The 12,106-nt window shown below is 40.6% G+C and overlaps 1 protein-coding gene across 1 annotated transcript; it reads right to left on the bottom strand.

Moving 5' to 3' along the window:
* Window positions 1-247: 247 nt before the first annotated feature.
* On the bottom strand, window positions 248-8,881 carry LOC110448780. Its single transcript, XM_021495211.1, has 2 exons — window positions 8,249-8,881; window positions 248-1,993 (listed from the first exon to the last, which is right to left on the bottom strand). The coding sequence occupies exons 1-2, from the start codon at window positions 8,679-8,681 to the stop codon at window positions 1,029-1,031; spliced, it is 1,398 nt and encodes a 465-aa protein (XP_021350886.1). The 5' UTR covers window positions 8,682-8,881; the 3' UTR covers window positions 248-1,028.
* Window positions 8,882-12,106: the final 3,225 nt, after the last annotated feature.

The following is a 12,106-nucleotide window of genomic DNA, read 5'->3' as shown; positions in this document are numbered from 1 at the left end:
TGATATCTCCGCTTAGGTGAGCGACTCCTCCATGCTGACTTTGTTTTAAATGTCAAAGTAGATTAGGTTCGTATAAGTTAACGTATGTAGGAAACTGTGGACTGCCGTCTGAACATGTTAGTACACAGATTGAATATGGTTTGGTTGGGTTTGGTTTAATTTTGTTTAACGTTCTATTAACAGCTAAGGTCATTTAAGGACGTGCCTCCATGTGTGTAGTGTATGCGTGCTTGCGTGTGTGTATGCAGGATACAAGGTATGTTGGTGGTGTGCTTAGAATTTCGGTTGCGTCTACCAAAATCCTAACATGAAAAGTGAGCTACATAAACATTATGAATAAGTTAAGTGATCTAATTGTAAATGAACTTCGTTAGCACTGTCCGCACCATTGTGTGGGTATTATTACATTACCACCGTGGTCGGTACCAAAGTATAATTCAATCCCATAGCAGGAATTCAAATCTCCCGGAACAAGTCGTTTTAACTTAAGCATCAGGAAACATTGTATACAAAGATTTCAATGCGTGTGTTTAAAACTTGAAAGAAACAGAGAACTACAAAGAAGACACAATAATTTGGCAAATAAATAGATCAATTTAATTATCATCAGGCTTTTAAAGAAACTGCATAGTTATACATTGTACATATATGTCCAAAATAACTTTTGCTACCCGCTATAAACAATGAAGATATAATTGAATCCTTCGTGAATCCCCTCTGTAAGCATTCATATAAATTACCATAGATATGAGAATAAAATCACAGGAAAAATACTCGTCATCAAGTTGAGCAGACTGTTGGAGGACATGATCAGAGGACACGCTGGCAATACGGTTCTGCTGCAGAAGTCTAAACCAACGGCGACTAGGGTTGCTTTCTAAATGTGCAAAAGCAAGAATATTTAATATAAATGATTCACAATTAAAAACTGTGACAGAACTGGGAAACACATCACATATTTCCTTGATCGGATATTCAGTTTTAGGCAAATTTCAATATCTTGAATTCTAAATTCATCTCCCGTTATCCTAGCATAACGTCGCATCATCCTGTGACCTGTCTGTCGTGATTTCCTTGAGCTCCACGAGACTACCCTTGATGGCCGCGCCGGACTGGTCGGCGCTCTGTATGGACTCTGTGTCGGAGGTTTCCTGTATAAAGGTGTCAACGGGTCCATCCGTCAGACTGATGTTGGTGATGAGATCCAGTGTCTGCAGACTGTCGTCTGCTCCACGCTTGGCTTTGGCGGTAGGAATGTGCTGATACAACTGCTGGTCAGTGTCCATTTCCGGTGAAAGTTTGATCAATGACGAATATGGCGACGCATACATATGACACAATTTCTTACTGTCCTTGTACGCCTTCTTGTGACAACAACTTTCACGCTCGTTCTCTACTACCTCCACAACACACGGTAAGTCTAGAGGCAGCTCGAACAGAACGTTACGTCGGTTGGACGCCGTGCTTCCCACAATGCTTTCACAAAGAGAGTGACTTTTCAGCACCATCATTCCTGTGAATATACATGGATTCACAGGGGCTTTTCCGAACAGGAGTCTTACTTTAAGTGGCAAAGTAAAATTAGAAACTATATCCTTCATATGCAATATACATCTACTATCTTTGGACCCTTTCTCATAAATGATATTGAATTTGCCTTTTTGTTTATATGGAATCATGACTTCTTTTCCGTCTTTGTCTAAACATTTAAGATATTGCTCTTCTTCTGTCGTCCAGTTTTTACTTTTCTTTTTCATTACACCCGTTTCTGCTGACGTCCGCCATTTTGCGGAGAACGTGCCCTCCACACGAAGAATAGATCCGGCAGACACTTTTCTCTCCAGATAGCTTTGCTCATCTCCTTCCTGAACTATTCGAATTCCCCTTAATCTCGTTCTCGTGAAGATTTTCTTTGGCATCACACTAGCAACCTCAGCAATGTCTTTACAGCAGCGCGCCCTAGTGAAGTCCGGAGGTACTAGCTCGAACCAACCTGTAACACAAACACACAGGGGATAAGGGAGAGAATTCGTAGAAAGCTCACCATGAAAATATTTCAGTTCAATAATTAATAGTCATTCTAGTTAACCTCCGTGTATGACAAGCGTCATTTATTCAAGGACCGATGTCGGTATATATAGATATAAAGATATTTTATACGATTTATAAGATACGTAAGATATTTAATTTGCTATAAGAGTTATTTTATATTTTATATGAGGTGTTTTATATATCAGATATCTTAGAGTATATGCTTGCTTTATTTTTTAGATATTTGACAGAAACTAAATAGATATCTTATATACACTGTACCATGTAAGAAATGCGTTTCATTATATAGATGTATATAATGAATGATGTTTTATATAGCGTATGAGATACATGTATCTGTATATCAACTATCTGATATACTATATATGATATCTTATATAATATACAAAATATGGTATAGGCCATATACAATATTGAATGTATGCTATATAAGATACATGTATCTTTTATACTTTTCTCAAATACATCATCGACATCGCTCCTTGAATAAATAAGTTGGCTTGCCATTAAGGTGACATAATAGAATGGAGACATTTGAGATAGCATATCAGCACTCAAGACACAGAGAAAACTATCTAACAGTATTTATGGAGACAGGGGAGATAATCTACCAGTATTTACGGAGACAGTGGAGATACTCTACCAGTATTAATAGAGACAGGGGAGATACCCTACCAGTATTTATGGAGACAGGGGAGATACCCTACCAGTATTAATGGAGACAGGGGAGATACTCTACCAGTATTTAAGGAGACAGGGGAGATACTCTACCAGTATTTATGGAGACATGGGAGATACTTTACCATTATGTATTGAGACAGAGTAGATACTCTACCAGTATGTATAGAGACAGGGGAGATACTCTACCAGTAATTATGGAGACAGGGGAGATACTCTACCAGTATTGAGGGAGACAGGGGAGATACTCTACCAGTTTTTATGGAGACAGGGGAGATACCCTACCAGTATTTATGGAGATAGGGGAGATACCCTACCAGTATTAATGGAGATAGGGGAGATACTCTACCAGTATTAATGGAGACAGAGGAGATACTCTACCAGTATGTATTGAGACAGAGGAGATACTCTACCAGTATGTATTGAGACAGGGGAGATACTCTACCAGTATTTATGGAGACAGGGGAGATACCCTACCAGTATTTATGGAGACAGGGGAGATACCCTACCAGTATTTATGGAGATAGGGGAGATACCCTAACAGTATTAATGGAGACAGGGGAGATACCCTACCAGTATTAATGGAGATAGGGGAGATACTCTACCAGTAGTAATGGAGATAGGGGAGATACTCTACCAGTAGTAATGGAGATAGGGGAGATACTCTACCAGTAGTAATGGAGATAGGGGAGATACTCTACCAGTATTAATGGAGACAGGGGAGATACCCTACCAGTATTTATGAAGACAGGGGAGATACTCTACCAGTATTTATGGAGACATGGGAGATACTTTACCAGTATGTATTGAGACAGAGTAGATACTCTACCAGTATGTATAGAGACAGGGGAGATACTCTACCAGAATTAATGGAGACAGAGGAGATACTCTACCAGTAGTAATGGAGATAGGGGAGATACCCTACCAGTATTAATGGAGACAGGGGAGATACTCTACCAGTATTAAAGAAGATAGGGGAGATACTCTACCAGTATTAATGGAGACAGGGGAGATACCCTACAAGTATTTATGGAGACAGGGGAGTTACTCTACCAGTATTTATGGAAACAGGGGAGATACTCTACCAGAATTAATGGAGACAGAGGAGATCCTCTACCAGTATGTATTGAGACAAGGGAGATACTCTACCAATATTTATGGAGACAGGGGAGATCCTCTACCAGTATGTAAAGAGACAGGGGAGATACTCTACACTCTACCAATATGTATTGTGACAGAGGAGATACTCTACCATTATGTATTGAGACAGAGGAGATACTCGACCAGTATGTATTTAGACAGGGGAGATACTCTACCAGGATTAATGGAGACAGAGGAGATCCTCTACCAGTATGTAAAGAGACAGGGGAGATACTCTACCCGTATTTATAGAGACAGGGGAGAAACTCTACCAGTATTTATGGAGGCGTGGGAGATCCTCTACCAGTATGTATTGAGACGGAGGAGATACTCTACCAGTATTACTGGAGACAGGGGAGATACTCTACCAGAATTTATGGAGACAGGGGAGATGCTCTACCAGTATTAATGGAGACAGAGGATATACTCTACCAGTATGTATTGCGACAGAGGAGATACTCGACCAGTATGTATTTAGACAGGGGAGATACTCTACCCGTATTTATAGAGACAGGGGAGACACTCTACCAGTATTTATAGAGACAGGGGAAATACTCTACCAGTATTAATGGAGACAGGGGAGATAACCTACCAGTATTAATGGAGACAGGGGAGGTACTCTACCAGTATTAAAGAAGAAAGGGGAGATACTCTACCAGTACTTATGGAGACAGGGGAGATACTCAACCAGTATGTATAGAGACAGGGGAGATACTCTCCCAGTATTTATAGAGACAGGGGAAATACTCTACCAGTATTTATGGGGATAGGGGAGATACTCTACCAGTACTTATGGAGACAGGGGAGATACTACCAGTATTTATGGAGACAGTGGAGATATTCTACCAGTATTAATAGAGACAGAGGAGATACTCTCCCAGTATGTATTGAGACAGGGGGGATACTTTACCAGTATTTATAGAGACAGGAGAGATACTCTACCAGTATTTAATGAGACAGTGGAGATACTCTACCAGTATTACTGGAGACAGGGGAGATACTCTACGAGTATTAATGGAGACAGAGGATATACTCTACCAGTATGTATTGAGTCAGAGGAGATACTCTACCAGTATGTTTTTAGACAGGGTAGATACTCTACCAGTATTTATTGAGACAGGGGAGATACCCTACAATTATTTATGGAGACAGGGGAGATGCTCTACCAGTATTTATGGAGACATGGGAGATACCCTACCAGTATGTATTGAGACAGGGGAGATACTTTACCAGGATTTATGGAGACAGTGGAGATATTCTACCAGTATTAATAGAGACAGGGGAGATACTCTCCCAGTATTTATGGAGACAGGGGGGCTACTCTACCAGTATTTTTGGAGACAGGGGAGATACTCTACCCGTATTTATAGAGACAGGGGAGAAACTCTACCAGTATTTATGGAGCCAGGGGAGATACTCTACCAGTAGTAATGGAGATAGGGGAGATACTCTACCAGTATTGATGGAGACAGGGGAGATAATCTACCAGTATTTATGGAGACGTGGGAGATACTCTACCAGTATTAAAGAAGATAGGGGAGATACTCTACCACTATTTATGGAGACAGGGGAGATAATCTACCAGTATTTAAGGAGACAGTGGAGATACTCTACCAGTATTTATGAAGACAGGGGAGATACTCTACCAGAATTAATGGAGACAGAGGAGATACTCTATCAGTATGTATTGAGACAGGGGGGATACTTTACCAGTATTTATAGAGACAGGGGAGAAACTCTACCAGTATTTATGGAGCCAGGGGAGATACTCTACCAGTGTTTATGGAGACAGGGGAGATACCCTACAATTATTTATGGAGACAGGGGAGATCCTCTACCAGTATGTATTGAGACAGAGGAGATACTCTACCAGTATGTTTTTAGACAGGGTAGATACTCTACCAGTATTTATGGAGACAGGGGAGATACTCTACCAGTATTTATAGAGACAGGGGAGATACTCTACCAGTATTAATGGAGACAGTTTATAGAGACAGGGGAGATACTCTACCACAGGGGAGATACTTTACCAGTATTTATAGAGACAGGGGAGAAACTCTACCAGTATTTATGGAGACAGGGGAGATACTCTACCAGTATTTATAGAGACAGGGGAGATACTCTACCAGTATTAATGGAGACAGGGGAGATACTCTACCAGTATTTATAGAGACAGGGGAGATACCCTACCCGCATTTATGGATAAATGGGAGATACTCTACCAGTATTTAGGGAGACAGGGGAGATACTCTACCAGTATTTATGGATACAGAGGAGATACTCTACCAGTATGTATAGAGACAGGGGAAATACTCTACCAGTATTTATGGAGACAGTGGAGATACTCTACCAGTATTTATAGAGACAGGGGAGATACCCTACCCGTATTTATGGATAAATGGGAGATACTCTACCAGTATTTATGGAGACAGGGGAGATACTCTACCAGTATTTATGGAGATAGGGGAGATACCCTACCAGTATTTATGTAGACAGGGGAGATACCCTACCAGTATGTATTGAGACAGGGGAGATACTCTACCAGTATGTATTAAGACAGGGGAGATACTCGACCAATATTTATGGAGATAGGGGAGATACTCGCCCAATATTTATGGAGACAGGGGAGATACTCTACCAGGATTTATGGAGATAGGGGAGATACCCTACCAGTATTTATGTAAACAGGGGAGATACCCTACCAGTATGTATTGAGATAGGGGAGATACTCTACCAATATTTATGGAGACAGGGGAGATACTCTACCAGGATTTATGGAGATAGGGGAGATACCCTACCAGTATTTATGGAGATAGGGGAGATACTCTACCAGTATTTATGGCGACAGGGGAGATACTCTACCAGTATTAATGGAGATAGGGGAGATACTCTACCAGTATTAATGGAGATAGGGGAGATACTCTACCAGTATTAATGGAGATAGGGGAGATACTCTACCAGTATTTATGGAGACAGTGGAGATACTTTACCAGTATTTATGGAGACAGTGGAGATACTCTACCAGTATTAATGGAGATAGGGGAGATACTCTACCAGTATTTATGGCGACAGGGGAGATACTCTACCAGTATTAATGGAGACAGAGGAGATACTCTACCAGTATGTATAGAGACAGGGGAGATACTCTACCAGTAATTATGGAGACAGGGGAGATACTCTACCAGTATGTATTGAGACAGGGGAGATACTCTACCAGTATGTATGGAGACAGGGGAGATACTCTACTAGTATTAATGGAGACAGGGGAGATACTCTACCAGTATGTATTGAGACAGGGGAGATACTCTCCCAGTATGTATTAAGACAGGGGAGATACTCGACCAATATTTATGGAGATAGGGGAGATACTCGCCCAATATTTATGGAGACAGGGGAGATACTCTACCAGGATTTATGGAGATAGGGGAGATACCCTACCAGTATTTATGTAGACAGGGGGGATACCCTACCAGTATGTATTGAGACAGGGGAAGACAGTGGAGATACTCTACCAGTATTTATAGAGACAGGGGAGACACTCTACCAGTATTTATAGAGACAGGGGAGACACTCTACCAGTATTTATGGAGATAGAGGTGATATATGTACCATTATATGTATGTATGGAGACAGGGGAGATACTCTACCAGTATATATGGAGACAGGGGAGATACTCAACCAGAATGTATAGAGACAGGGGAGATACTCTACCAGTATTAATGGAGACAGTGGAGATACTCTACCAGTATTTATGGAGACAGGGGAGACACTCTACCAGTATTTATGGAGATAGAGGTGATATATGTACCATTATATGTATGTGATGTACTTGTGGTAAGAAGGGCGACTATTACCCTGTTGATTAACCTAATATTGCACCTTTGAGATAGTTTTAAATGATTTAAAGTTTACCTTAGTTTAAATATATACACTGGCCTTGCTATATATCCTGCCCTTGTTTTTTACAATCCAATTGAACAGCTTGGTCGCTCTTTAGATGAATGTGCCAGTAAAGCTATTGGATTATCTGATGTATGTAACCACTACTTGTAAAGTTTAATACGGGTCTAGTGTTCAGTGACCATAGTGATCACATAATAGGGTCGGGACCAGTGACTAAACGTCGATCAATGGACAGGTATTCAGCACCATGATATGTTAGCTGTATAATTTCGCTAGTGCATGTACTGTACAACCCAATAGTGTTACATGTATTTAGCTATACGACGTATTCCAGTTACCATTTCAGTAACCATAACAATGAGGGTGAGTGAATTGGACTGCAGAGAAGCACTGTAGGTTACGACCTGTGAGTATGGGCGTTAAGCTGAGTAAACATTTCAACTGTCAACAGAGGGAAACCACGTGGTTACACTACCTTGGAAATCATCCGGTATCAAAAGAGTTTGTCCGACCTCGAAGTAAGCTCCGTCCTTGTCTTTGTAAATAGTCCGAGCCTTCACCTGTCGTTTGGTGTATTTACTGTGTAACCACACGGGCTGTTCCGAGTAAATCTTCAGCCCCGGATACAAATTTCCCTTCCCTGGGGCCTCGGAAAACCGACACACCCTCTGGAGGTTTCCAGACTCCTCCGTCAGTTGTCCGAGAGTATACGTCCTATCGCTCCAAATGATCTCGGGAGGGGGCAATTTGTCGGTAGGTGGGGCGGTCGGGTCCTCGTCCTGTGGGGCAGGGGGGTCATCAGTCGGACCCACCTCCTCGTAGACCGGTTCATCTGTGTCTGGGTTAACGTTAGTGGTGTCCTCGATTGTGTGGTCGTCCAGATTCGTATCTATGGCAGCCTCGGCCATGTCGGAGCACGTGCGGGAGTTAGGTAGACATCGGAACTGTTTTTCTATCAGAATATAATAATGGAGGTCTCTTTATAACCATCCAAACCATATAAATACAACAAGGCAGGTCTGACGTTCTCATCGATCTGCGCTGTATAAATAGAACATTGTCAACATTGTACTGGCAAGACCGGTTTTCTACGGCGGTGCCACGCTCCGGTGACTCGGGCGGTATAAGCTTTAATAGGTCTGTACAGGTAACAGGTCAGAAATCGAATATTAGCTGTAGACGTTTACGTCTGATGACGTAACCGAGTAGTCACAGGTATACGCCTTCTTGTTGGTGATAAAGCAATCAGGCCAGTTTAGGTGTTTATTCTATTTTTAGGTAAATTTATAATATTTTTTTTTGTGTAGGATAGCATTTAAAATATGTATATGTAATGGATTGTTAATTTACTTAGTTAGGTCACGGAATTCGATGTTATCTAAGTCCGTGGTTAGGTATTTGGTGTGAAACAGATAGTATTGTTCAAAAGTTACTTCACACATCGCTTAACAAAATATTATGTCACGGGCTCATACACAGTGCCTGCAGACATACATATATATTTACATTCTTGATGTTTGTTCTGTACATGAACCTACCAACTAAAAAACAATTGCCATTAGACCACGAATACACTATGAATACAACGATTCTCGTGCAACCAGTCAGCTGATTACCAAAGTCTCTGATATTACTACCGTTTCTGAGAATAGTTATCTCCCCTTATCCGAGATAACGTAGTTGCGAGAATTAGCTTTCCAAAAAGCTAAGAGGGTTACCAACAGCATTATTTATTAGTAAGCAGTTATAGTAGAGTTGGAGAAAGATGGGTATGTAGAAGCTCGCGTAGTTATGCTGAGAATATATTTAAAATATACATAAGTTGGTGGTCAGTGCGTCAACGAGCGGGCAACTGTTAACCTGTTGGTCAGGTGGTACTATGGAGTTGTGAACAATGTTACGTCGCATAACTGCAGGATTGTTCCCCAGTTGAGGGACAGGCCTTTTCAGGGCTGTACAAACCCTGCTACCTGATATATACATGATTAGTAAATGCCCTAGCAGGGGCCTCACTATCCAATGAGAAAGAGATAACATGAATAGCATGCAACCAATGACTAGTACTACTTCTAATATAAGAACCAATGACAATTACAACGTAAGATAGCAGGTCACACTAATACCACAACCGGATTTTCAGGACCAGCATGTTTTTGGGGTTTTTTGGTTTTTTTTTTAAAGTGATTGCGCAAGTTAGAAAATGTTCTGTTATATAATTTAAAAGAACATATTAATACTTGCACATAAATAAGAAAGAAAAAAAATCAAACCCCCATGCGGGGTTTGATCTGTAGACACTTTGCCCACTTCCGGTGCTTCCCCATGCGTTAAAGCCTTCTGGGAAATTAGGGCCGAATAAGATCTACACAATTTTGATAGTAAAGCCCATACGATATACGTATTTATTACATTTTACTAGTGAGATATAATTAATTGTTAATTTAAGAAAAACATATCAATACAGTGAAGATTAACGAAAAGTTGTATCTTCACATGTGAAAAAAACGCTCTTAGTATTGTCAAATCAGAACGGTACATTACATTCACTGCGTATATTTACAACTTTAGATAAAGCGACGGCAGAATAAATGGTTTTGTGGTTCCACCTTGCACAATACATTATGGTATTTACATAACTACACAACTTATATCATTTTTGTTTGGAAAGCTGACCAGATAATACAGTTGTGGGATCGCACAACGTTACACGATGGGCGCACGATGTGTGCACGGTGTGTGAACGATGTGTCCACGAAGTGCGAACGATAAAAAATGGAGCACATTTGTGCGGACGATCGACGAACGTTGGGCAATAACAATCGTGGTTGTTGTAAATTAAGGAATGGCTTGACAATATATACGGTTTCGTGTTTGAACATAAAATTAGATTTATTAGTATGTTTCTATACTATAGCTACATATATAAGCTTATCTTTCTGTCTATACTTTCTTAAATTTAGAAATGGTGTCTTGTGCGTTTTTTAAACGACCTTAATCGACACGTGTAAATTTACAACACAGTCTCGGCTACACAGGTAAACATTGCCACTTTGTACCTGGACCGTACGTTACCCCGCCCGGGGCACTTACGTAACTCGCCAAGGTGTGAAAACCAGATGAAGGGGAGCTATAGACCAAAACGAATGCAAATAACAAATATCAAACGTCCAGTTGAGTTTTCAAAACGGTCATGCGGTATCATATATCAGCTCATATCTGTCAAGTACAGGCCAGATAAAACTCCGGTCAGCCATCAAATTGTTATTTACCTGTTCTGTTACCGAGGAGCCAAACCCATTCTTGACAGTCTAACGGTCACTGTATACTGTATTACACGCATTGTAAACTTGTACATAATCTTAATTTTAGCGGAGACGTATACGTCTCTGATTATAGTGATGAGAAATTAGAGTGATATATACAGTGTACATTATTGCATACGAGCATTCCGGTTTTTTCCCATTCCGTAATATTGATCAACAAATTGTACCACATCGCACAGATGTGCGGAGAGAAGCGCACAACGGGGCGAACGATTGTTAAATCGCACAGTTGTGCGCACCATGGTTGGACGACGTGCGGACGGTGTGTGAACGATGTATGCACAGTATGCGAACGGTATTTTTGGTGAGTTGTGCGTTACCACAACTGTAGCAGCAAACGACATAAATGCATTAAGAAACCCATTCAAAATGGCGCTCTGTGTTGGTGTCAAGCGTGACGTCATTAGAACAATGACGTCACGCTTGACATCAACACAGAGCGCCATTTTGAATAGGTTTCTTAATGCATTAATGTCGTTTGCTGCTACAGTTGTGGTAACGCACAACTCACCAAAAATACCGTTCGCGTCAAAAATTACGCTACAAGTTCACGCGCTTTTCTAATATAGCAATATTTGCGTAGCGTGACATGAATAGAAAATTTAATTGATTTCCCGTTGAATACTATATATACATTTCACTCGTCAGGCATAAATGATATTTGATGTAAATCATGTAAATCTCTCTCTCAGAAGATAACGTTATTACCAAGTCATTGACATTTAAATGTGCAGTTAAAATGTACATTTGCGTGCTTGGGGACAATTCTGAACGACAAAATTAATGCCATTAACAAATCTATTTGAAGAAAGAATGCAGGATCGGTTCTTTCATCTTCATCTTCATCTTTAACCTTACCCGTCAACAGTGACGATTACGAAATGGTGGTCTTGTGCTGTAGTTCGTTGTTATGTACAGTGATTTCTTTTGGTTATTTGCTATAGGATAAAAGCAGGTTAAAAGTAGTGAGTGTTAGTTATATTGTAGGTTTTGTATATGTTCGAGTATGT

This window comes from Mizuhopecten yessoensis, unplaced genomic scaffold (assembly GCF_002113885.1).
Source record: "Mizuhopecten yessoensis strain PY_sf001 unplaced genomic scaffold, ASM211388v2 scaffold4301_1, whole genome shotgun sequence".
Lineage (NCBI taxonomy): Eukaryota > Metazoa > Mollusca > Bivalvia > Pectinida > Pectinidae > Mizuhopecten > Mizuhopecten yessoensis.
The sequence above is the reverse complement of the archived record's forward strand: the minus strand, read 5'-3'. Positions and strand labels throughout refer to the sequence as shown.

What these genes read in the sequence shown, in the direction of transcription:
- LOC110448780 (XM_021495211.1), bottom strand. Translation starts at nt 8,681, where the DNA reads ATGGCCGAGGCTGCCATAGATACGAATCTGGACGACCACACAATCGAG. An exon ending in GATACCGGATGATTTCCAAG is followed by an intron (nt 1,994 to 8,248) that starts GTAGTGTAACCA and finishes TTTGTGTTACAG; the next exon opens with GTTGGTTCGAGCTAGTACCT.